Source organism: Aricia agestis, chromosome 2 (genome assembly GCF_905147365.1).
Source record: "Aricia agestis chromosome 2, ilAriAges1.1, whole genome shotgun sequence".
Classification (NCBI taxonomy): Eukaryota; Metazoa; Arthropoda; class Insecta; order Lepidoptera; family Lycaenidae; genus Aricia; species Aricia agestis.
Window position 1 is genome coordinate 16,329,348 of NC_056407.1, and position 27,511 is coordinate 16,356,858.

General features: G+C 38.2%; 3 protein-coding genes across 7 annotated transcripts in view; 2 read left to right on the forward strand and 1 right to left on the reverse strand.

Annotated features, from left to right (window-relative positions):
• Positions 1-10,451, forward strand: part of LOC121739753 (androgen-dependent TFPI-regulating protein-like) — a 29,160-nt gene extending 18,709 nt beyond the window's left edge. For 2 of the 3 annotated variants that reach the window (XM_042132304.1, XM_042132306.1), the window contains exons 2-4: positions 6,177-6,317; positions 7,297-7,517; positions 8,596-10,451. In XM_042132304.1, the coding sequence (XP_041988238.1) occupies positions 6,177-6,317; positions 7,297-7,517; positions 8,596-8,899 (666 nt within the window). In that variant the 3' untranslated portion in view covers positions 8,900-10,451. The remainder of the gene's footprint in view (positions 1-6,176; positions 6,318-7,296; positions 7,518-8,595) is intronic. The other variant, XM_042132305.1, reaches the window with a different exon arrangement.
• A 4,891-nt stretch (positions 10,452-15,342) lies between these two features.
• On the forward strand, positions 15,343-19,818 carry LOC121737939 (androgen-dependent TFPI-regulating protein-like). The gene is made up of 4 exons (XM_042129678.1): positions 15,343-15,636; positions 16,416-16,556; positions 17,382-17,602; positions 19,392-19,818. The coding sequence occupies exons 1-4, from the start codon at positions 15,412-15,414 to the stop codon at positions 19,588-19,590; spliced, it is 786 nt and encodes a 261-aa protein (XP_041985612.1). The 5' UTR covers positions 15,343-15,411; the 3' UTR covers positions 19,591-19,818.
• A 748-nt stretch (positions 19,819-20,566) lies between these two features.
• LOC121739676 (proteoglycan 4) overlaps positions 20,567-27,511 on the reverse strand; it is a 44,512-nt gene continuing 37,567 nt past the window's right edge. For all 3 annotated transcript variants that reach the window (XM_042132203.1, XM_042132202.1, XM_042132201.1), the window contains exons 6-9: positions 26,479-26,612; positions 24,646-24,837; positions 24,489-24,545; positions 20,567-22,976 (exon numbers count right to left, since the gene is read on the reverse strand). In XM_042132203.1, coding sequence (XP_041988137.1) covers positions 20,597-22,976; positions 24,489-24,545; positions 24,646-24,837; positions 26,479-26,612 — 2,763 coding nt within the window. In that variant the 3' untranslated portion in view covers positions 20,567-20,596. The remainder of the gene's footprint in view (positions 22,977-24,488; positions 24,546-24,645; positions 24,838-26,478; positions 26,613-27,511) is intronic.

The following is a 27,511-nucleotide window of genomic DNA, read 5'->3' on the forward strand; positions in this document are numbered from 1 at the left end:
GGTACAGCCGACGATAGAATGTAATATTATAATCAATATAAATCTTCTTATATATAAAATTCTCGTGTCACAATGTTAGTTACCGTACTCCTCCGAAACGGCTTTACTGATTTTCATCAAATTTTATATGCATATTCAGTAGGTCTGAGAATCGGCTACTGGCTACTTTTTTTAAATAAGTGCATTTGTCGAATAAATAATAGTAATTTATTGCAACTCGAGACTGACGGCGACCATTGTTTGTGCGACGGGATAGCGTTGGACGTTGCCATGGTGCCATACTTGTTTAGTCACTTCAATAAAATAATATGGGCGAAATACTTTATATGGCAAAACAACGTTTGCCGGACAGCTAGCTAGTATTATATTAAATTCTGCAGAATACTGATCATTGATAGAGTAACTGTAATCAGGTAATGGATGCACGTTTATATTTTATAATTGCTGGATAATTTCTTTATATCCATCATATACATATCCAGTGTAGGTACCAAGTAAGTCAATTCAGCTAAATAAATAATCAAACAGTTCCGATATGCTTCTGTCGATGCAGTTTCAATATTATAAGACCTGATAATTGTATTCTTATCAAATGTTAGACCATCGTCAAACACATTGTTTGGTTGAATCTTCAAAATTTAGTTTATCACTTCGCTGCCGACACGAGCTAATGCAGTATGATTAAGCACTAGTACTAGTATTTACGTGCCTTAAATGAACGAAATCATATACATTTCTTTGCGAAATTATCATGTGTTCAATTGCGTGACTAGATGTACACGGATGCGACATAATATTGTGACCTCAATAATAAGGTCGCAGTATTTTTATCAATAAATTGATAGTTAATTACCCAATGTCTTATCAGATTAGTACAGGATCTGTATTCTGTATGTGTTGTGTCTGTCATAACTCTTACTATACCGTCGAAACTACAGAAGACAGCGATAATGAAAAGCAGTGACAAGCTCGATTTTGATCAAAACCAAAACTGTATTGTTAGTTGAAAAAATCAATTTTCCAAAAAATAGCTCATTTAGGACGAAATCTGTAGTTAATATTTTGTGGAGTGTATTTAGGTACACCAGTACATACATACTACATATGACGACCTCTGTGGCTCAGTGGTAAGCGCGTTGGTAGCTCAAGCCGTGGGTCGCGGGTTCGAATCCCGCCGACGGAACAAAAAGTTTTCGAAGTTCCTGGGTCATGGATGTGTATTAAATATGTGTATCATATAATAAAAATCTTAAATATATTATGAATAGTATAAAAGTATTAAATATATTTCCGTTGTCTGGTACCCGTAACACAAGTCCTTCAGGTACTTACCACGGGGCCAGGCTGACGTGGTGTGAAGCGTCCATAGATATTATTATTATTATTATACTTTTTTTTTTTTTTTTTAAAGAAGGCAGGTCACTGTAGCCCTGACGTCACTGCGACCCATGAGGATCTATTGTGACTCCTTCACACTAGAGTATCATCCCCAACCCAATACTGCTCATAAATTGAACGATATGGTTGGGGTTGGTGCCACGAATTTCCTCTTATTATACTACTACATTGTATTGCGAATTTTGAACGTAGATGTATAACATTTTATTAATAAAAAATTGCCCCCAGCCCCTTGAAGATACAAACTCTCACTCTAAATTGCACAGGGAGTAAATGTGTAACCCAGAATTGCTACCACAATATCAACGATACCCCGCTTCATAATTCATACCCATGGTTGCGACATTTGGGTCGCACGATGTTTGGACTTGCAGCGGGGTTGTTATCGTCACGTGACGCGGTCACTGACCGGGCCAAAGAGTGTCTCGTGCTGGTCACTATGGTCACTGATAAGTAATAGTAGACCTCACGGGACTGACCACGAGAGGTGCACGTGATGCACATGGACAGTGAACCCAGAGACAGTACCTAAAGTTGCATAAACTTTTTTGTCTTATCGATAAGAGCTTTCGGAGCTTAATTTAAGCTGTTTTCTTTAGGTACTTTATGAAGTACGTAAAGAAAACAGTTTAAATTTAAACTCTGCATGCTTGCATGCATGCAGGCAGCATAAATTTTCTAGGGTCCACTATCCCTACTTGTCTAAACAGGATTGATTATTATTATCTGTTGCAAAGGTATACAAAGATCCCATGTTCTAGGCGTGGCTATCCATGGGCCGCAAGCATGGGCCGCAGGTTACAAAAGTAACCTTTATTCCTTTATCCTTTAAAAAAAACTGTGAAATGTATTGTGATTCAAACCACTAAATCACTGTTAATGAACATGAAAACAATTTACATTCTTGATCGAAATGCCCTGTTAAACATGATGCATGCGATAATGATATTATGTAATGTAAGTCAATATTATTAACTGAAATGCGATTAAAAATAACCCACGTGGAATATCCTGTAACCCCTTTTTTGGAAGTCGGTAAAAATGCTAGGTACGTAGAAGGACTGGCTCTGATTTCTCGAAGCTGGCGTCGAAGTATACCTTCAGCAAGCCCAATGGCTTACGATGAGAGGAACAAAGTCTATGCACTAATAGTGTTGGTCATATCACGTCGTATCACCTCCATAAACATAATTAACTTATCTCTTCTCCGTCTAATAATTATGCGGTTACAATAAACTGTTATTATTGCTTTAATTAATTTCCTGCTAACTATTCTATTCTAAGCCTGTCATTAAAAATTCTTCCACACTAAACAATTGCTTCGTTAAGATTGAACAAACTGAGATGTAGTTTAAATTATCTAATATATAAAATTCTCGTGTCACAGTTTTCGTTGCCATATTCCTCCGAAACGGCTTGACCGATTTTGATGAAATTTTTTGTGCTTATCCGGTATCTATGAGAATCGGCCAACATCTATTTTTCATCCCCCTAAATGTTAGGGGTAGTCCACCCCTACATTTATTTTTTATTTTTTTGACAAAATTTTTAATTTCTATTTTTTTAAGATACAACATACAAAAATACATACAACCCTAAATTTTTACTTTTTTGTCACCAACCCCTATTTTTTATAGCCATTTTAGTAATATAATCATTGTTCATCCCCGGTTTATATGGGAAAACAACGTTTGCTGGGTCAGCTAGTTATTAAATAAAATTAAATTAAGAAATTAAAAAAAAACCCGCCAAACAACTTTAAAAAGTAATGAAATAATATTTACTGCCTTTAAGTTCAAATAATTCCTAACTTGTGTAAAGTAATATTTTAGTCCATAATTGTTGTCAAGGTGTGTCGGGGGACCGCCAAGTACACTACACCCTACAACCGCCAAGTCGATGATTATCACGATTCAGTTCGCTGTGAATTGATCCAAACTTGTTAATTGTTATGTGAAATCAAACATAGACATTAGCGGTCCCCCGACACACCTTGACAACAATTATGGATTAAAATATTACTTTACACAAGTTAGAAATTATTTGAACTCATATTTGAACAGTAAATATTATTTCATTACTTTTTAAAGTTGTTTGGCGGGGTTTTTTAGGGTTCCGTACCTCAAAAGGAAAAAACGGAACCCTTATAGGATCACTTTGTTGTCCGTCTGTCCGTCTGTCAAGACCCTTTTTCTCAGGAACGCGTAGAGGTATGAAGCTGAAATTTATATCAATTACTCAGGTCTACTGTCCCTTGAAGCTGTAAAAAAATCAAACTTCTAAGCCAACGCAATCAAAAGATACAGCCGTTTATGCCGCAAATTTTCGACACTTGCAAGGGAATCAAAACCTACAGGGTGCTTCCCGTGAACTCAGAATCTTGAAATTTGGTACGAAGCAACGTCTTATAGCATAGATAAAGGAAAAATTACGAAAACCATAAATTTTTAGTTACATCACATAATATATTTTTTTTAAATAATTTTAAACTTACTACCCATTTCCTCATAAACGCGTAAAGGTATTAAATTGAAATTCATACCAAATACTCAGGTCTATAATACCTTTAAGCTGTAACAAAATCAAACTTCTATGTCAACGCAATCAAAAGAAACAGCAATTTAAGCTGCATATTTTGAAACTCGCAAGTACTCGCAAGGGAATCAAAACCTAAAGGGTACTTCCAGTCGACCTAGAATCTTGAAATTTGGCATGAAGCAACGTTTTATAGCACACATAAAGGAAAAATTCCGAAAACCTTAAATTTTGTTATAAATTTCATTTTGCAATAAAAATACCATAGTTATGACTCGATTGTCGTAATGAACGAACTTTGTAAACCTTGCAGGTTTGTACGGAACCCTCGGTGCGCGAGTCCGACTCGCACTTGGCCGGTTTTTTTTTTTAATTTCTTAATTTAAGTTTATTACATACTTTTTAAACTTGCGTTGGTTATAGTGTAGAATAATTCCTATCAACGTAATTACCATCCATCAATGTCCTTTTCGATGAGGCCGTTAATATGAGCCCAAACATGAAACCTCCACTTTGGGTTCATACGAAGCTCGGTTCCTATAGAATCCAGGTGATGCTGCAGCAGCAGCATGTAAATATTTACTGCTTATCTACTTCTTACTGGTTGTCGCAATTAAAATGAGCCCAAACACGAAACCTCTGCTCTAAGTTGGCGAGGAGTTGGATATTCTATTGATTACCAAGTGATGCTGCAGCACCAGGTCAACTTTCCAATATTATGTGTATACGTCTATCGTATATTCACAAATGTCACGAACTAGAATGAAATATAAAACCCATCAAACGACTACAAGTTTCTAACGGCCTTTCATGAACCAGATAAACAATGATTGTCCAGCACAGAGCAGGCTGATGATGATGAAATATAGCTAAGAACACTCTCGATCATGTCAGCTTTCAAACAAAAAAATCGGTCCACCCGTTTGGATGCTACGATGCCACGGACAGATACACACACAGACAAAAAGACACACAGACAGACACGTCAAAATTTTAACACCTCTCTTTTTTGTCGGGGGTTAAAAAGTACTTAAATCGGTTAAGCTTTGGAGAAGGAATCAGGGGACAACGAATCGTTTATTTTCTGCAGTTGTCTCTATCGCGTTCTGCGGTATAGGCTTGAGGTAAGGGAGACAGCTATAGATATTACACGTACTTTTTTTCATTTCTCTAGCCCCTGGTGTATCCTCTTAAGGCAACATTCCAAACGACCGACAAAAATTCATACAAGACGCCACTTCATAGCCTTATCATTTTTCTCCGCTAATACCACAGAATATATTATAATATTAGTAGTACCAACCAATACTTACAAAGCAGCGACGGCATGGGTCGCCAATGTCGGCTGAAAATGAAACCTACAGCCTATGACGTCTTAAAGTGGTATTTTATTTTAAATTTTTGTCGGTCTCGTCGCTTGCGGCATATTTTGGAATGTCACCAGCTTTATGTTATTTGGTAGGATTATGCTCGGTTAATATTAGTTATAATAACTTAATGTATCGTATCGGCTGGGCTTAGGCCTTAGCACAATCCGATAATAAAGGATGTTCGCATTCCGCTCATGATTTTTTCTCTGTAAGGTACTTGTTATAAATTATAATATATTCTGTGGTATAACTTAGAAGTTGCAAGTTCTTATAGACAAGGAAACTCGAGAAACGTAAGGTTGTAATTATCGTCTCGTAAGTTGTGATGGAATGAAAGATACAAAGTATAATGAATGAGGTTTTTATGAACAAATTAATTATTATTGTTATTATCAAACTTGCATTGTTTCAATGAGAAAATATCATGAGGAAGACTGTACTGTAACTTATAGCAATAATAAAATACTTGTCATTTTAGTTATAAGCTTTTTTAACATAGTAATAAAATGTGTCCAATAACTTAAATAATTATCAATATGTGCGAAATTTTACAGCACCTTGGCATGGTTATCTCAACTTATCGATTAAGTTAAGTTGATCCCATTATTATATTTTTTCAAGTCATTTGCAATTTTTGTTTTAAGATACAAGTTACATTCTTAAAATAATACTGTGACAACGTGTTCGTTATTTCTTAGCTCATTTATTAGTGACATGGCTCCTATTGTATAGTCTATACTAATATTGTAAATGCGAAAACGTGTATTTCTGCCAGAATTCTGTTGAATTTCGGAAAGAAACGAATTTCCGCACGAAATTACGGCAACACCTTTGAGCGAAACAGATTACATAAAATCAAATCTCTTGTTACAGTCGTTCCAAATAATGTTCCTGTCTCTGTCAGTGCTGTACGACATGCTGGAGTGGCTGGAGCACAGCGGCGGGCGGCTCGCCCAGCGCGTCCGCTACTGGAGGGACATCATCTTCTGCGGCATGGTCGTCCCCTTCACCATGGTAAGTGGACAGAATAATATATTTTAACTTTAATGATTACTTTACAAAATTGTAAAAAAGTTTTTCATAAAAATATACATAATCTATACTAATATTATAAATGCGAAAGTATCTCTGTCTGTCTGTCTGTCGTCTCGCTTTCACGCCAAAACTATCGAACCGATTGTAATGAAATTTTGTATACATATAGTCTAAAGCCTGAGAAAGGACATAGGCTACTTTTTTACTGGAAAAAGGGGTTGTAACGGGGTGTAAATGCGTAAATTTATTCAAATTAATTTAGTTCCAAAAATTCATAATAGATGGCGCCGTGCGTCTCCTACATCGCGCTGACGCTTGCTCAAAACTCTTTCTTTAGAATGTGGAATCATCTTACATTTAAATTTAGACAGCAATTTTGTTGACATCGCGCGCTATAAACTGAAGTCCACGCGGACGAAGTCGTGGGCAACAGCTAGTATCTTATATATAAAATTCTCGTGTCACTATGTTAGTTACCACTTACCGTACTCCTCCGAAACGGGTTTGCTGATTTTTACCAAATTTTATACGCATATTCAGTAGGTCTGAGAATCGCCTACTGGCTACTTTTTATATTGATAAGTGCATTTGTTGAATAAATAATAGTAAATTATTACAACTCGAGACTGACGTTGCCATGGTGCCATACTTATTTAGTTACTTCAATAAAATAACATGGGCGAAATACTTTATATGGCAAAACAACGTTCGCCGGGACAGCTAGTATTTTCTAAATTCTTCATCATAATAAAGTTATTAAGTAATCATTAAATATCTCTGAGTGTGGCTGATCGTCCGAACATGCCATGTGCCGACTGAAGATACGTGTCTCTCCACAGAATAGATAATAGTACAAGTAGTTCTGGTCTCTCTTGGTTTTTAATCGATTTGCCGCGTTCATAGCCCAACCCGCTTTAAAATCTACGCTATAGCTCAATATAACTTTTTTTCGTTTCAGTTCGTGACGCACATGTTCTGGACGGTGTACGCGATAGACCGGGAACTGGTATTCCCGAAGGTATTCGACGAGGTGGTGCCCTGGTGGTTCAACCACTGCGTGCACACCAACACCGGCGTCATGATCCTCGTGGAGACGCTCCTCCAGCCCCGCCCCTACCCCACCTGCAGGCTCATCGAGGAGCTGCTGTATTGGGTCATCGCGGTGGCGTACGCTGTTGTGTGAGTGTATTTTTTGGAATGTTCTTCCTAATCGCGCGATGCGCCTTGGGCTAGACTGAAAAAGTAGTAACGACACTTTTTTATTACTACCTACATGGTAGGGGCAGAGGGCGTTGATAGTATTCCTGTGTGTCAACTAGATGGCGTTTTTTGAGAATAAACAGCGACGCGTTGTTAGTTCCTGGGCTAGATGGCTTTTTTAAATATTTTTTTTGAGTGTATAATATTATGTATACTTACAGGTTTTTCCCAGGTCCCTTGACACTTCTCAAGTTTTTTTTAATATTAAATTAGGGGGTAAACGAGCAAACTAGTCACCTGATGGAAAGCAACTACCGTCGCCCATGGACACTCGCAACATTAGAAGTGGTGCAGGTGCGTTGCCGGTATGTGCGGTGTGTGCGTCGGTCGCTGTTATAATTTTATACCTTCTCAATGTCTCTTTGATAAAGTCCCAAATCCTCGTATCTAGCTCAGACCTATAAATACATAATTGTCTTTTTTTTTCATTTGACGTTAGTTTAAAATTATATTTTACGTGGTGCAGTTTGATTATATTAAGATTGCATCGAAACCATATCGAAATATTAAGGGGCGTAAAAATTTGATTTTTTCTTTAGGCTTACTAAACATAACATATTTAATCAACTATCTATTATTTTGTCTTATCGCTTTAAACTCGTGCCAGTTTGCGTTATTGCTATTATATTTTTATCGAATCATGTCTATGTAAACACGCGGATAACGAGGGAGACAATAATTTATTAATCACTAACTTCAAACCCTTAATTGGATATCTCCTACTCCTCCTAAATTTCTTCTGATTAATTTCGTTGTCCCAAGACAGATTTAGCTTGTCCCTCGGGCATCCCTGAGATCATATCAAAGGGTTGTCGTGGTTGGTTACCACTGTTGATCCTGGCGACACAGGATTTGTAGTGGTGGGAATGTGTGGGCCTCTTGCCCGTTAAAAAAATAACTTCAAACCCGTCTGCCCTGCTGACGGGCTCCTTACACCAAAAAACTTAGGATTAGTAATATGACTACATAAGTTAACATTATCGTCTTTCTATTTTAGGTTCTACACGATATTCTTCTCGACGAATTTGTGGCTGTACGCGGTGTTCGGCGTGATGACGTGGTGGCAGGTCTGCCTCTACCAGCTCTACATCTGGCTCTCCTCCTACCTGGTCTACCGCCTTCAGTTCCCCCTCAACCGCCTCATCCACGGCACCCCCGGCACCCCCTGCGAGGAGAAGACTCTCAGCCAGCAGGAGATCAACAAGGTCATGTCCGAGGAGGACAAGGCCAAAGATGGCGACGGAACCTGGAGCCTGAAGTTCCGCAGCATAAAGCCAGGCTTCGAGGGAACCAGACTGTGATACAGATAGCGAAATAAATAAAAGTGATAGTAATTTTAAGTAGGTGCAGGCCGCTTGGAAATATTTTACATCAGGCTTAGGGCCGCCGTTACGGAAGAAAAGTGATAGTTTGAAAAAAATCCGTTACTATGTCTTTCAAATCTGCTGCAAACGTGTTGATAATTAACGACACGTTAAGGATATATCTTCAAGTTAAAGTAGCAGAACGGACTGTGGAAAATATACAGGGAACCAGGAACCACGGTGTCTAACACAGCTGAAGAATAATAAACAAAAACAGACTACAGGACATACTAGATTGTAGCCGCTAGAATCTAGATGAATCATAAAACATATCCATACTTATGTCGATATAAATGTAATAATATGTAGTTATGCCAAAGTGTAACCAATTAATTATCCATTATACAAGAAAAATACGATAAAGGTTTTTGTTTCTGTGATATTATTGTCTTACTGAATAATTATATGCAAATATAGACAAAATATTATAATTTAATCAATAAAGAAATGAATAAGTCAGTTTTTTCTACCGTTTATAAACTTAATGCATTATGAGTTAATTAATATACACAGGAAACCAACGTTATTTTAAGCGAATGTACATTAAGAATATTCTAATTTTATACGTTGACAATATTTATAATTAATTAAATGTAATATTAAGTATAATATAATATAAGATAAAAACATATCGATATCGAGTTATGGGATGATCATCTAATGAGGTCCGATATGATCACTCACGTGAGGATCATCACATCTAAGGCCAAACTAATTTGGCCTTCGCTGTGCTCATCCTCACGAAACTGATCATTTCATTTTTATCTTAAACTTATAGGAATTAAAAGGACATTATAAGAATTTAGAGCGCTGAAAGCTTTTGTAACCACTTGCCAATCGCCATGAAGAAGTTAGCTGCTATTAGTACGGCGCCGAAATACCGTCCCTATAGTAGCGCACAATATAACATATTCGATGTCAAAATTATTTTAACTTCTTTGGTGACAAAAATTCGCAATTAAACATGAGATGTTATGTATATGTACAGAATATAAGATGTGCGTTTAGTACAGAGTGATGGGCCTAAGAACGCTTTCGTACCGCTGAATTAGATCCAAATCCGAGATTCACCGATGATACAGAGATTTTCGAAACTAGAAACCGGATTTAGTGACTGAGGGCAAAAACAACGCCAAAATCGGCGTCAAAATCATTCAAAACTCATATTAAAAAACTAAATAATTTCGCCAAATTTGGCGTTGTGGTGCCGCAATTTATGTGTTTCGGTTATGTGCTTCGGCCTTAAGCTCTTCTACGGCTCTTACAGACCGTATTCTGAGGGGTTCGAATCGGATTCAGATCGGTTGTAGTGCGAAATCGCTCTTACATTGAAAAGTGTAAACCCCCCGTGATTCGATATCGCCGATGCAGCGGTCAGAGGTGCATCGATGTCATTGCGTGCGATCCCGCCATTGGCTCCCAATGTATTGTAATTACAACCTTATCTATTGTAATTAAATAATATATCAATAAACCGTATTATCGAGGAGTAATTGTTTTAATGTTTTTAATATTTTTCCCAAGACTTAGGAAGATTTAAGTGGCCAAGGGACACCTTAGCCACTTAAACCTTCCTTAGTTATATTTCATTTAGAAATGAGTGAAGTTTGGCTTCCTCATCTCTCGCTGGTAGCAATCCCAGTCCCGCCCTGAACCAAATTTCATCTCGATTGGTTCCGCGGTTTTAGTGTGAGGAGGTAATATGGTCGCCGTCAGTCTCAAGTTGTAATAATTAACTATTATTTATTCATCAAATGCACTATCAATGATTTTTTTTATTTAGAAGCTTTGTCAAACATGACGATGTCGCTTCATTGGACTAATCTCTAAATATAACAAAAAATATCACTTTAAAGAATGATTACTTACATAAAAAAGCTTAGCTATAAATAACGACATTGTAAAATATAATATATTATAACAACATTACTGAGAATATCCCCGTCGTCGTATGCCAACTTCAACTAATCGGTATAGAGCCATGGATAATTCCGACATAGGGTAAGACAAGATCGTATTAATGGTACCAGTGCATTTCAAATCAGATAATACACTCATCAGCTCAAAGCGAAAGTCCTCGTTTCGGTCACACTCCAACAAAATATGAATTACATCCTCAACTACATCACACTGCGTACAGAGAGGAGCTTTTCTCATCATATGTGCAAACTTATTTAGTGGAATGGTCACATTCCACTAAATAAGTTTGCGAAGTCGAACGAAGTCTAAAAGCTATGACGAGTGTATTCCGACTGGAAATGAAATTGTCAAACCATGGAATCCTCCATGGCTCGACCTGCATCGTCCTGTACCAGATACCTTTTTCTACTGATCTCACATCAAAATGTTCTCGCCACAACTTAAAACAATTTTCTTTTATTAAGGGAATTAAATCAGTAAAAAAAGGTTTCACATCGGTCACAAGAAGCTTCTTTTGCCAATCTGTCGACAATATCGTTCCCTACTAACTCAGTATGTGAAGGGATCCATTGGAGAAACACCTCTTTAGAACGAGCCTTCAACTCAAATAAAATTCTTAGAATACTGTAGGCAATCGGTGTTCCTCTCACACAAGAGGTACACCGAGCCAAGTGTTGTAGGGCACTTTTAGAGTCCGACAGAATAACAAATTTATTAAAATTAATTAATTGAATGTAAGACAACGCCTTAAAAATAGCAATAAGTTCAATATACATAATTGACATGTTAGCAGTAACTGACCATTTAAAAGATTTATCAGATTGAGGGTCATATATAGTAGCTCCCATACGGTACGTATTATTATGAATTCGTTCTTTTGAACCATCTGTATATTTAGCTCTCCCAACAACTACCTTCGCTGGCCAACCATGCAGAGTACTGAAATCAGACACCAAAACGATAATAGTATTCGAATGGGACGCGCAAACAGCCTTTGAACGGGCATGTTCGTCTTTGAAGGAGTTGGGAGCAATGGGGATAAGACACAGTACCACCCCACGCATAATCAGCGTAGACGCCATGTCACTGGGACAGGACAAAGGCAGGGCTGCAAATTACTATGGAATAGTAAAAGCCTCAGAACATCATGAGATAATCGTCTACGAGAACCGAGGGGATGACCTAAGCTTCCTCAAAAGGAATCGTGATGATCAGCCAGCAGCGTCCCAACCCAGCAATAAGGCGAACTCATCCTCCGCAAGTGAACGACTCCAAGCATCACGGGAGGACAAAAAAGAGGATGAGAAAGAGAGAGATAAAAATGAAATTAAGAAGTCTCTAAACTCAATGGCCAAATTAAAACCGTTTGTGGGATCCATCAAAAAAGTACTTCATCGTGAAAGAATGATCGAGGATAAAAACACCCTTTCTCGGATCAAGGCTTCGTCACAAACAAATCGGCAGGCTTTAGCAATGGAGGCTTTTTTGAGGGAACCATCTACACAAACACCGACAAATAAAAACAAAAGATATAGGGCCGATCTCGGGCAAGTGCTCCCGCCAAAACTCAGACTGGCCCAGAACCCCGAAGATCATATAATAAATGCCTTCCTCGAGTTCCAGGCAATAATAAGAGCAAACAAGACCATAAAGCTCTTGACCTGCAATAAGATCATGCAGGCCTATCAGCGGAAAAATCAAAAGCTGTTAGAAGTGAGACTCGAGGATGCAAAAGCTGCCATATACGACAATGTCACCTCCACAATAATTGCCGGGGCGATGACAGGGCAGTATATGGCGGCATTAAGTGCCGACTGCGGATTTGTGGTTCTGGACGAGGATGAGACAAAACGCACGGGAACACTCAAATTTATCACAAAATCTGAGGATCCAATTGTGGTAATAGCGGAATGTACCAGAATAATGCTGGAAGACAGGATACTAGAAATGGCAGAAGTCCTATCTGGGGACCCCGAATCTAGCATGGACTGGGACATATTCGCGAAACTTATTAACTACACATGGAAAATGAAATATTGTCAGTGCCTGGGGCCGTATCACTACTCTTTATTGATTTAACTAATTCGTGCAAATTTATTGGGGATTCTAATTTAGAATTAAAAAAACGAAAGTGAGGTTTTATCGGGGTAACAAATGGAGGGCACAAATTATTTAATAATAACTCACATTTATTTTTGTCTAGGTAGGAATTTTGCGTCTTATTACCTTTTAACCATTTCATTTTTGTCCAAACTTCACGCGAGGAAGAAGCAGCATTTAAAGAGTCGCAAAACTTGTGCCAATTTTCAGATGATGCCTTTCGTATTAATTTTTGCGATTCCTTAATACATGATTTTAATATTACTAAATTAGACGGGGTGGGATTTTTACGGAAATTAGATTCTTCCGACAAATCCATCTCAATATTTTTAATAATGCCGAACGATGAATTGACTTCCCATGTTTTCTGCATAAGCCATCCTTTGTTTATAAAGTTTTTACACGATAATAATTTTTCAGCCCTCGAAATATCATCAAAAGTTATTACAACTTTAAAGGGATTTATATATTTGACACGATTAATTCCCAATATATTTTCACAATGAAGTAACTTGGCCAACGCGAATTGTTTCGGTAATTGTTCTGTACTCGAAACACATATATCTATTTTTTCCACCTTCCGTCGTTTCTCTCTTCCTACTAATGTCCAGTCTGCATCATCATTTTCCTCTACCAATTCTGTATTAATATTGTGTAAGTTCTCATCAAAATTTTGTGTTAAATCTTCACCAGTAAATTCTTCCTGCTCCACAATTCCACCCTCCAACTCAATCTCGTCTTCCAACATCATCGACTCTTGTTCACTCATCATACACTAGTATCTATCACCCGATTAGGACCGGCGCGCAGCGGCACGCGCTCGCCGGTCGAACGATAGCAAGTTACGATAAACGCAGAAATTGCAATAAGCAGTACACGTCTAACGCACTCAATAGTCTAATTGACACTATGCACTATCAATGATAAAAGTAGCCAGTAGCCGATTCTCAGACCTACTAAATATGCACATAAAATTTGGTAAAAATCAGTAAAGCCGTTTCGGAGGTGTACGGTGACTAACATTGTGACCCGAGAATTTTATATATTAAGATAATATCTCGGTATTGCTCGTGACGTTTGTTCCTACAGAAATCCGACTACCTATGTTCATTTTCCACGTCCAAAACTACCCCCAGGACTCGAAGCATCTCCAAACCAAATTTCATCTCGATTGGTTCCGCGTAGTAAGTCTGATGAGGTAACAGACAGACATCACAGACAGGCTTTTACATTAGTAATGTTCATATCGATCGATCAAAGGGTCCAATCTATCCTGGTCGAGTAAAATGAGACCATAATAGCACAATAGTTCCTATCACCACAGTCACGGATGTAGTAAGATAACCCTACCCTCAGCTGATAACAATTAACATCGTCTGGGCCTCAGACGACTAATAATGTAACTCGATCACAAATAAGACGGTATGACTGATGGCAAACTCTTTAAAAATGTGTATCTACTGTCACTGACCTCTATAATACACTGAACAGGCGATCGCTATCAATAAAATGTTCCTATTTGAAAGTCGCCATAATATTGGCGCTGATTGCTATGTAAAAGCAGTAGTGAGTGTACTTGGAACTACTATTTTGCAAATGGTGTTTTTTTTTCTATGCAATTAGTTCACAGTACGCTCACCGCGGCGCTTCAAATCGGCACAAAAATTAGCTGTCATTTTGTACGGCATAGCCTGTCCAGTGTATTATAGAGGTCAGTTGTACGGCATAGCCTGTCCAGTGTATTATAGAGGTCAGTTGTACGGCATAGCCTGTCCAGTGTATTATAGAGGTCAGTTGTACGGTATAGCCTGTCCAGTGTATTATAGAGGTCAGTGATCTACAGTACAAAGTACTGTAGATACACATTTTAAGTTCAAAAATAAAATTATAATATGATTAATCATATTATTATAATTTTATTTTTAAACAGTTTTATAGTTAAAAGCCTATTAAAGTTACGTTCATTATAATTTAAATCATTCCATGACGTTAAATGGCTGAGTTATCCAAATTATATTCGGGGACAATGAGTTCTGCGGGGCTAAAATGGTCGCTTTGAAGAATCATGATATGAATCATAATATGATTTATTTGTCTAAAATCGCAAAATGCAACTCTGCTTGCAATTCATTTCTGTATTTTTGTACTGATCTGACTTTTGTCAGTTTGACAGTTTTGACAATTCATTTGCTGAATTGATTGAGAGGAATTGCTAAATGTGACCATTTTAGCCCCGCTGTCTACAATTAAGATGATAATTTTGTCTACAACTCATTTTCGTATTCCTGAACGCTTATTTGGAGTCCGATAATAACAATATCGGGATAGTTAAAATTTGAAGCTGGCAACACAGCACAGATAAGCAGTGTTTTGTTTATCTCCATCAGAAAAATAAACCGGATCGTTTGGTTCGATCACTTGATGACGCGATGGAGATGAGTGACGCTGGCTGCAGCAAGCTCATCAACAGGGTGCGGTTCTCGATACACAGCAACAGGAACCTATGCTGGCGGACCCTGCTGCACGCGCTGTTCCTGCTGCACCATGGCTGGGTTCTGGTGTACACGGTGCAGATCCCCATCGAGAACCACGAGAACCCGGTGTTTCGGAACATGTATACATACAAAGTGGCCTTCCTGACTGGTTGGAATATGGTAAGTCTTTATTTTCTTTTAGTTCATACCTACTTCATTGTACTCTTTTATTGTATTAACTAGCTGTCCCGGTGAACTTCGTGTCAATTTAAAACCTTCCCTGGACTTCTACGAATATTTTAAGACGAAAATTAGCCCAATCGGTTCAGCCGTTTTCGAGTTTTAGCGTTACTAACACAATTGAAAATCCATTTTTATATATATAGATTTGTCTTAAGTACATTGTCCACAGAATTCGTTTCTTTTAAGCAGTATTTGGTTACAAGTAAGCCGTCTAGTATTTTTTTATACAACATTTGTAATGAACAAGTAAACAAAAGAAAATATATTATTGAAATTCAAATTAAATTTACGCATATCGGCAGTTTTTCAATCTACCCTCAATTTAATTTTTTGGAAACATCGGTTCGAAACAAAATTGTGACATTTCATATCAAGCAATAAGAGTACTCCCCAAAAAAAGGTCATCAAACCACAGCGGGATGAAATCACGAGCTGATAGTGGTGGTCGGCGCGTGCGCAGCGTCGCGCGAGGGGACGCAGCTGCAGGGCAAAGGGCACGGAATCACTTGATAAGGGTGTCTAGTACGCAATCACTCCATGATTTTACCCAACAAAACAATGATCCTGTTAAATATTATGTTCGTATGAAAACTAAAATAGGATCAATAAATTGAAGATTTATTTATAGATATTAATAAAACGAAAAACTTTGTTAAAACTTTAACTATTTTATTGCCCGATAAATGAATGTAAATTTCTCAATTTTAATTTTTCAGATGTTTCAAGGGATTTTTATTAACCTATCGTTAACGAACGATATTATGGAGTGGCAGGATAAGCACCTCAGCAGGTCGGGAGAAAAGATTCGATACTGGAGAGATGTCCTGTATGGCGGTTTGGTAGTGCCGTTTACTTTAGTGAGTATAATATTATGACAATATATCTGTCTAAATAATGCACTAATCAAAGTGAATACAGGCCATACGAGATAACTAAGACTAACACGTAAAAACTTATATTTTTAATAACGTAAGAATATATTTTCTTACATTGTTGCTTTACAGATAACATTAATTAAGAGCTCACCTGACTCTAAAAATCAAACATCGTCCTTCTCTCTTCACACTCACGCCCGTCTTTCATATGCCAGGTGAAAAAGGACGGCGCGAAATCATCGCCGAGTTAGTTTTACTTGAATAAAAGACGAACTGTAATGATTATGAAAAAAGTGTTTTGAGCAAATTTAGGTTTTATCAATACCTTTTTAGATATTAAAAAAAAATTAAAGAAAAGACAGCAAACTTCGAAGATCCATGCAAAAATGTGTCTAAAACAAGGTTTTTTGTAAAAAAGAAACTATCGAGCATTTTTTGAGTAATCGTGTTTTCGTCTTGAGCATTTAATCTTTATGAACTGAAGTTACATGTGTCAAAAAATCAGTTTTCTAGACCTTACAGATTTTGAGATCTAGGTTAAAGTATGTAGTCAAGTTAGGGTCATATGGGCTCTTAATGTTAGCCCAATTAAAATTATAAATATTTTGATAACTCATTGGCTATTTAATTGATTATTTCTGATCAATATTATGTGGACGACAGAGCACAATAGCTTGCAGCCGCGGGGGTAAACGTATAGTTAATAGTGTTTACAAAATAAAAGACAGAAGAGAAATAGTATTTACAAAATAAGAAATTATTTAAATTATCATAGCTCCAAAATAATTAATAAATATAATATTTCAGTTCGTGACGGGTATATTCTGGGGCGTGTACTGCATCGACCGGGAACTCATCTTCCCCAAGTTCTACGAGGAGGTGATCCCCTGGTGGCTGAGCTTCTGCGTCCACACCAACATCAGCCTCGTGCTGGTTGCGGAGACACTCCTCCAGGACCGAAGACAGCCGGCGAACAGGAGCTTGGAGATATTCCTGTGTTTCTTCTTCGCGATAGGGTATGCTGTCGTGTGAGTATTACGTATCTTTTTTATTCATGTAATAGACGATACCTTCAAGTATGAAACAAATATACTCCACTCGGGCTAAAACTTGTCATTTTCCATATAAATAGCGATTGACAATGAAGTGTCAGATATTGTTTATCGTGGTTTTATATGGAAAATGACAAGTTTTTGACAGGGAGTCAATGACCGCTAGCGACAAGTTAGCCCGAGTGGAGTATAATTATATGTAAAGTACTCAATAATAATTATTGGAACGGAGTTCCTAATCGCTCGTTGCGAAAGGGTGCTAGAACGAAAAAGTGTTAGTATTCCTGGGCATCAATAGATGGCGTTTTTTAAATGTTTTTTGAGTAAGTATATGTATTATACAGATTTTTTGAACATAAGAAATAACTTCGTTCCATTCGGGTGTCCCTTGACACCTCTCAAGATTTTAATATGTAGTTAGTGACTAATAATAAATAAAATCGGCCAAGTGCGAGTTGGACTCGCGCACGAAGGGTTCCGTACCGGTATAGAGCGAAAGTAGACAAAAATTCTGTTTCTTGTATGGGAGCCCCCCTTAAATATTCACTTAATTATTATCTTATAAATTATTAAAGTACAAAATATATAATTAAAAATTTTGTGAAAATTTCAAGTGCTTAGCTGTTATCATTGATTACGAGCGAAAAAAGCTAAAAAAATCACGTTTGTTGTGTGGGAGCCCCCCTCAAATATTAATTTTATTGCGTGTTTAGTATTTGTTGTTATAGCGGCAACAGAAAGCAGAACAGAACGAAGAAGTCGCAGAACAGACGGACAGACGGACAGACGGACAGATGGACAGATATCGAAGGCTCAGTAATAGGGTTCGTTCTCCGTTTTCACTCTTTGGGTACGGACCCCTAAAAACCGAGTGCGAGTTGTTAACGTAGCTTAAGCAGATGATATCTGTGCCAGATTGATGAACAGAAGAACGGGCTAACAGATAGAGATTTTATCGCGTGCGGCGTTGGCAGACTTCGGCACGGTGTTATATACGTATGCGAATTATAATTGCACTAGCTGTTGCCCGCGACTTCGTCTGCGTGGACTTCAGTTTATAGCGCGTGATGTCAACAAAATTGGTGTCAAAAGCTTTCATAAAAAACCCTGGTACCCAATAAATCAAAGCAGCTGTGCAGTGTTTTTATTTTTATTTTTTTTAGATAAACTTTATATTTTATGCCAAATTTTAAAGCATATTTAGCCCCCCAATTATACAACCATAAACTATTTATCATTGATCTAAGGTTTATAGATAAAGTACTGAGTTATTTAATAACGTAAAAAAGAAATAACAATCGAAAAAAATCAAATCCCAAATGTAAGATGATCCACCACCTTACATTTGGGATTTGATTTTTTTTTTTAGAAAGTTGACCACCTCTTATAGAAAGACGATTGAGTAAGCGTCAGTGCGATGTAGGAGACGCACGGTGCCATCTGATATTAATTTTTGGAACTAACTTAATTTGAACAAATTTACGCATTTTCACCCCCTTACAACCCTTTCTACCAGTAAAAAAGTAGCCTATGTCCTTTCTCAGGCTTTAGACTATCTGTATACAAAATTTCATTACAATCGGTTTGGTAATTTTGGCGTGAAAGCTAAACAGACAGATAGACAGACAGACAGACAGAGATACTTTCGCATTTATAATATTAGTATAGATTTTTATCAACTTGCATTACCGCGGCAGTCCTCGAGTACCACACGTATTTTTGTATTTCAAGGCTCGTTAACTTATTGTAGTATCCCTTATTTCAGGATCTACTTAATCTACCTCCTATCTGGGACATGGCTGTACGAGCTATTTAAAGCAATGAGCTTCTGGCACATCTGCCTCTACCAGCTCGGCTGCTGGGTCTCCTCCTACGTCTTCTACGAGATGCAGTTTCCTATTAACAGATATTTCCATCCCGTAAAAAGAATAAGTGAGCAAGAGATCACACAGAAGAACGAGTAACTGAGGATTTTTCGTTTTGCTGAAGACAACATTTTAGAAATAATAGAAGTTTTTATGATCAATTAATGATATTTGATACTCGAAAAAAAATATTTATAAGAGGTCGTAGATCGACTCAGTATCAAACTTAAAATATCCCAAAAGAAAATCTACACGTAGCTGAAGTAAGAGAACGACAGAGGAGAAAATTATAGCTAGTATTTTAGTATAATAAAGTATAATTTTATATTTAAGTTATTTTTATTGCACTGTAGACAGTTTTAACAATTATATAAATAATGTAGATTTAATTTTATGCAGCTGTTAAAATAACAATAATTACATAGGTGATATGCCTTATTTTACCAGCCAGTTAGCCAGGTTTCAAAATATTTTAAAACATATCAACAAAAGTGGAAAGCAATGCGCCATATTATAACGATTAATATTTTGTGAGTAGGATCGAGTAAAAAGCATTGTTCATTTGTATTTTTTAATAAGTTTTTACAAATTTTTTACACCTACAAATAAGAATAATTTTACAAGTCTGATCACCGATTTAGTGCTAAATCGAAAAACTCTTCGTCGATTATCTCAACATGGACTCAGTTCGATTTGGCACTGAGGTAACCTTTGAAAAATATATCTAAGTAAAGGTATTCATGAGTATTGTGTCTTGGCAGTGAAATGTATGTTCAGTCAATTTACGACTATCAGGTAACTATTACAGAGCTCACATTCCATAAGCTCCAACGAAAAGTTAAGGCAAAAAATTCAGCAAACAATATTAAATAAGTATTATTATTACGGACACTTAATACTGTCATGTTCACCATTCTCCAGGAAAAAAATGGAACGTTAGATGAGACCGGACATGTACTAAATCTATCGATAAAAGCTGCAGAGAGGTAACTTTAAACTATTTAAATAATTTATTTTATTCTCTTTATTCCAAACAAAACCTGAGGAATCTTCATCAGTCTCCCGCAGGTTTTTCGATCTCTCAAAGGTTACCAGAATTCTTTAATTAAAAGAAATCACCTAATTGTCTATACACCAGTTGTCTCGTGGGTCTCGCTAGGGAGTCATCGTAGACCTGCATCCTTTGTGGTTGTAGGTAATATGAGGTCGGCGTTCTTATACTAACTCCAGATATCTGGGGTCTCTTCCTAAGTACGTGGTACTGACTAACTTCGGACGCAGCGTACTGCGGCTCGGGATTACTTCTGAAGCGACTGTAGGAGTAGTCCCTCTCGGCGGGTATGATGAACCCGCTCGGCAACCTCACTTTAGGTAGAACGGGAGCGACGGCCTCGTTGTACCTCAGGTCGTAGTCGCTTTCTATCGAATCTGCGAGGTTTTGTTTAATGTCTGGTATTTTTAGAGGTTTCCCTGTGGCCGAGTAACCGTTAGAAATTTCCGGATTCGGCTCGGGAATTGGCTGAATAATTTGCGACATCTTTGGCGCAACGTAAGTTTCTCTGAGATACGGTTTCTCGTTATCTCTCCCCTTCACTTTAGGTTCTAGTGTTTCTTTAATTGCTTCATAGTTGTCATTAAAAGTTCTCAACACTTTTGTAGCTAGAACCTTTGCTCTATCGCTCGTGGTTATTTCTTGTGTTGTTGTTGTTGTTCTTGACGTCGGAGTTGTTGTGGTTCTCGTCGTCAGTGTTGTTTTGGGTTTGGGTGTCGTCAGTGGCTCCGTTTTGTCCCTCGAGTCGTAATCGATTTCCTCCTCGTCGTAATACTCATATTCTTCCTCGGGCGCCGACGGTGCCAACGGTTCAGTACCCAGAGACTTAGGCTGCTCGGTTGTATGCCTGGTTGTTGTTGTTGGAGGCGGCGTTGTGGTTGTAGTAGTGGTGGTGGTAGTAGTAGTTGTAGTAGTAGTGGTAGGAGTAGGAGTCGTCGTAGTCGTAGTCGTTGGAGAAGTTGTAGTGGGTGTAGTCGTAGTTGGTTTATGAGTAGTATTGGGTGGTAAGTTTAGGTTCTTGCCACCTACGGGCTGTAAACCTCTTGGAAGGTAGGGGCTGCCACCTCTCGATGGGAGAAATGGTCTTTTGACGACTCTGACGTTTGGTTTAACGTCTCTTAATTTAGTGGAAATTTCTACTTCTATATTTTTCTTTTTATCTTTTTCTTCATACTCATAATCTACTTCGTCTCTTAATTTTGACGGACGCTCGTATTTATTACGTTGATACTTTTGAGATTTGGTCACAGGGGTTTCATAATAATATTCATATTCCTCGTAGTCAATGGGTTTCTTTACTTTTTTATTACTAAGACTTCCTGGGCCGGTTACTTGACGCGTAGGCTTAAATTTTTCATGAACTACTGGTTCTGGTCGTGGCCTGTGTTGTACTGTGCTAGATTTTACTGATGGTAAGGGCTTTTTTGTTTCTTCTTCTTCATATTCATCATAATATTCTTCGTCATGCTTAGCGGGCGGGGCCTTAGTCGTAGCAATAGGGACATATTCATATTTATCTTTTTCGTTTGCTGGTACCGGTCGTTTTATTTTTGGAGGCATACGAGGCTTGCTAAAAATTCCATGTCCGGTAGGTTTTACCAGAGGCTGATCATCTGGCAATGCTGGTGCTTGACGTTTCTCTTCTGACACTTTTTCTGTATTATAATTATTATTTCTTTCAGGTCTATAGCTAGGTCTGTCATCTCTATTTCTATAAGGTCTGTCAAATAATCTACGCCCTTCATTGGATTGATAACGATCATCTCTCGTACGAGAGCTTTGTTTGCTATCAGTAGCCGTTGGTTCGTCTCTAAGTGGTCGATTTTCATCCTTGGTCTCTTGATCATACATTTTTGAATCATCTTTGTTTCTTGATTCATCTCTTGATCTTATTTCGTCTCTGGACTGAGATTCATCCCTGGGTCGAATTTCATCACGCCCTGGACGAGATTGATCCCTCGGTCTAAATTCATTTCGTGGCTTAGGACTGCCTCGTGGCCTAAATTCATTTCTAGGTTTAATCTCACCTCTAGGTTTGATTTCAGCCGGTTCTTCAACATCAGCGGTAAGTTCTTTTTCTAATTTTTCATCTTCTTCTATTTTTGTATCATAGTCCACTCTATCCTCATCTCTGTACCTTTCATCCCTAGTTTCATCACCCCTAGACCTATTTTTATCTCTTGGTCTATATCCATCTCTTTTCTGTTCTCGTGGACTCGATCTTACTCTATCACTATCGTCTGACCTATACTTATCTTCCTCCTCATCACGGGGCCGAGTAGGCCTTCTCCCTCCCTTATAAGAAGGTCTTCGGTCTTCGTCGGCGTAAGGTCTCTTATATAAAGGTCTTTTACCGGGTCTTGGCCTGTCATAGGGCCTTCTATCCTCATATTCATCTTCTTGCGCATCATCCGCTTTTTTTCGGCCTTCGTATCTAAAATATATAAAGAAAAATATTAATTTGGATTAAAAAATGAAAATGAAAGACGATGCACAACTAGAGGAATTGATTCGTAGGCAGATGACATACCCTTTTTTTTTTTTTAACGATGGGAAATGCGTTACGCATCCCCAGCGGCCCGGGGGAATGGTCGCCGGGGTATGTGGGACTCCCCAGGTGCTGCGGTAAGGAGGAGCACCCGGGGTTACCCACTAAAACCCACCGGTGCCTCCTTACTCCGCTACGCTGCTGGGCCACCGGACCCGCCTACGAGGGCGATATCTGCGGCAGCCCAGTTAGCGGCGTCTACTTAAGCAGACTCCTCCGCAGCAAGCTATTAAGCTCTGCTGAGCCTCCCGGGAGCAGCCCGAGGCACCGGGCGCTCTTCTGTCGGGCAGAGCTCGTGCAATGGGCAACGGATTCCCCAATCCGCCGCCCTAGCCCTGATTACGGCGGGAGCTGGCGCTCATGAATGGCGCGTCTGCGCCCTCCGCGCCGTCTTCGAACGGGATCCGCGGCCACGTCCGCTTCTCTTTCTCGTTCGGCAGCCTCTTTCTGCGAGATGACGGCCTCGCAGAAGTTGGCTATTGCGTCAAATCCTTCGCTCGACCGAACCATAGCCGTCACTATGGCCGGGAGGCTTAGGTCAATTCCGGTGGTAGCGCAGAGCACCGCTCGTTGTTCTGCCCATGCTGGGCAGTCCTCGAGCGTGTGCTGCGCTGTGTCATCTCCGTGATCGCAGTGGTGGCAATGCGTCGTCGGTTCTCTCCTAGCCATACAGTGCAGGTAATGGCCAAAGCACCCGTGCCCGGTCAACATCTGCACCATACGGAAGGTGAGGACGCCTTTGCAGTGCGTTACCCACGTCCGCAGGTGCGGGCGAAACGCACGTAATGTGGTCAAGTTAAGTTAAATGAATGTTAATAGTATCTGTGAACTAAGTTTGACATAACCGGATCAATTAATTACGTCATGTCAAAATTTGCCTATTACAGTCCAGTCATAATAGGGGCTTAAACTCGGAAACCAACATACACATATAATCCTCGTAAAAACTTGTATTTTAGCATCCTAAAACAGTTCTCAAAATTCACATATAATTGAATGATTGCAAGTTTTAAAATCAGGGGATTTTTCAAGTTTTTAAATCAGTAATTCTCGGACTGCGCGCTCAATTAAATATCTACAATATCCCTAATAAATACAAATAGCGTAAAACCCATAGAAAACGAAATATTTGCAAAAAATGTAAAAAAAAAAACGATTTTTGTGACCTTTGACCCCTGATTTTAAAACTTGCGACCATCCTATTATGTGTGATTTTTGAGAACTGTTTAAGAATGCCAAAATACGAGTTTTTACGTGGTAATATTCCGGGTTTGTCAATTTTCCGAGATATACACCTAATTTGGCCTAATATGACCAATCAATCAATTTCTCTGATAGTAAATATTATGTAACAATTGATTAACAAAAAATGCTCTGATAAAAAAAAAAAAAAACTACCTGTCATCATAATCATCATGAGGCCTAGGCCTAGGTCTCGGTCTTCTTCGGCCACCTCTGAAATAATATGAAATTCATTATCGTACAAGATATTATATTGTGCAATGAATAACCGTCATGAGAAGATGTAAAACATTAAATCCTAAAGGTACCGTACCTGTCTTCATATTCGTAGTCATCTCTGGGGTAGTAGTAGTCATCATCATAGTACTCGTATCTGTAGGGGCGTCTTCTGGGCGGTCTGTCGGGCCTGTCGTTTCTCTCTGGCCGAGGAGTGGTTGTGGTTGTGGTCGTCGTGGTGGTGGTTGATGGTGGTTCCGTTGACGCTGCCTGGTATAACGCATCATTTCTGAAAAAAAGTCAAATGAAATATTAGATGACAAATATTTAACGAAACGCATTTTTGCATTTTTTATATGACTAACATCTGTAATATGCGCGTATACGGTTGTAATCTTAATATATATATTTCTTGTGTGCGTGTGTATGTGACTGAACTCCTCCTAAACGACTGGACCAATTTTGATGAAATTTTTTGTGTGTGTTCGTGGAGATTCGAGAATGGTTTAGATTAACAGTTTGGTCTACTGGAAAATGTTTTTTCAATTAATTTCTTATTTATAAGGAGTTGTTGATTTTGGAATGTTTTACATTAGATCCGGCGGACGGCGCTATCATCGCATTCAATATTATTCTATTTCAATTTTAGTTTGTCCTGACAGATGGTGCTACGATTAATTTGAAAAAAATTTTGTTATTCAATTCATGTGCTGATTAAAATATTAAATAAATAACACATAGGCTACAATTTTAACCGACTTTCAAAATGGGGGAGGTGTTATGTTCGTTTTCTTATATTCAACGATTACTCCGCCGTTTGTTAACCGATTTTCAAAATTTTTCTTTTGGTATATAGGGTATCATCCCAATTTGGTATTATATTCAGAAAAGTGGTGATCTGATGAAGGATCCATAAGTAATCGAGGGAACTCCTCAAAACTTATAGGGAAACATATGGTGACTTCGGTTTCGTGAGAAGTATTCTAAGCATATGCTACCAACAAGTAAGATTTGGCACCGAGATATACCTGGTATACCGTGGTTCGGAAGGTGCTGAGAGAATTCCTGATTCTTTATAGATACAAGTTTGGGAGTTTCGGCGTTGTTTTAAGAACAGAAAGCATATGCTACTATGCAAATTACATTCTTCATCATCATCATCATCATCACTACCATATTATACCATTTCATAGTCTTTTAGATCGAGACTCGAGTTTGTCAAGCGATAATTAAAAAAAAATCTATATCTACCTAATATTATAAACCTGAAGAGTATGTTTGCTTGCACGCGTCAATCTCAGAAACTACAGGTCCGATTTAAAAACTTATCTCAGTGTTAGATAGATCATTTATCGAGTAAGACTCATCATTTATCGAGAAGGTTATATTATATTATTACTCTAAGACTAATACGACAGAAGAAACTCAGGAAAATGTGGGAAAAACGGGGGATATATTTTTTATGAGAAAATGTACCTACGGATTCTGTAAAATTTCTAATTTACGCGGGCGAAGCCGCGCGGGACATCTAGTCTTATATATAAAATTCTCGTGTCACAACAGGCCTCCTCCGAAACGGCTTTACTGATTTTAACCAAATTTTATATGCATATTCAGTGGATCTGAGAATCGGCTACTGGGTACTTATTTTATTGATAACGCCTCCGTGTTCTAGTGGTATAGAGCGCGGCTCATGACTCGGAGGTCGTGGGTTCGATTCCCGCGTTGGAAACATGTTACTTCCAAGTTTGGTTAGGACAATGCAGGCTGATCACCTGATCGTCTGACAAGTAAGATGATCCATGCGTCGGATGGGCATGTAAAAAGTCGGTCCTGCGCCTGATCTCTCGCCAGTCGTGTCGGTCGTCCGTCCCAGAGGTGACTAAAATATAGGTAATGTTTGGCAACTTTTAAAAGAGCAAAAACTAACCTGCTAAAATAGTTGGGCGAGTTCTTGCAGTCGACCTCGGAGACGAAGTGGCAGATGAAGGTCTTCTGGTCGAAGGCGGTGTAGTTGGCGCAGAGGAAGTCGTACCTCGTGCCGAATAAACAGTGATGGTACACCTGGAAGAAGAAAAAATGAAAGTAAAATGTAATAACGACAATTTTTGTAAGTTTCATATGCCCGAACCTTGAACAGAACAACGATAAAGAAACGAGCCAAAACTCCTCAAACTACAGTCTACCAGGATCTGATGGCAAATTTGGATGGCTCTTCAAAAATATCCTTGATCATTGGATAAATTTTTATATTTGCATGTTTCACACACATAATCAGCCGCTATAAAGAAAAAAATATCAAAATGTTTTATTCCGATTACCCCGGTATTGCGAGAGTAAATTTATTTTCTCACTTTTTGCAACCAGATTCTGGTAGACCTGTATAAAGTCCCATATCGCGTTTTTTATTACATTGGAAAAAAATATAGTTTCTTGTATGTCTTCTCAAATCCTAATCCATACTAATATTATAAATCCTACCAAAAACATTTTCATGTAAAAATGTTGCCAAGATGAGAACATAATATTATAGTTCGTCGTGTCAAAAAGTAGTGAGATCTCATGTAGAGCCAAGTTTCTAACCTTACATACTCAACCCTAAATCTAAAAACCTTAATTTTACCCTAATAAAGCACGGCAAAATATTTGATAATAATATTATAATGTGTCAGCCGCACAAGGAGAGTCTATAAACTCTACACATTAGTCAAAATCGGTGGCCAGGCCATTTATCATTACTGTGTCTTTTAGTTTAGTTTAGTATTAAGTTCAAAGCCCTGGCGAATAACAAAATTTTCGATTGTTATATCTATTGTACGGTATTAAATAACTCAGTACTTTATCTGTGCAGTGACATAACCTTAAACCTATCAATGATAAATAGTTTATGGGTAAAGTTGTGTAATTGGGGGGCTAAATAAGCTTTAAAATTTGGCATAAAATATAAAGTTTAATTAAAAAAA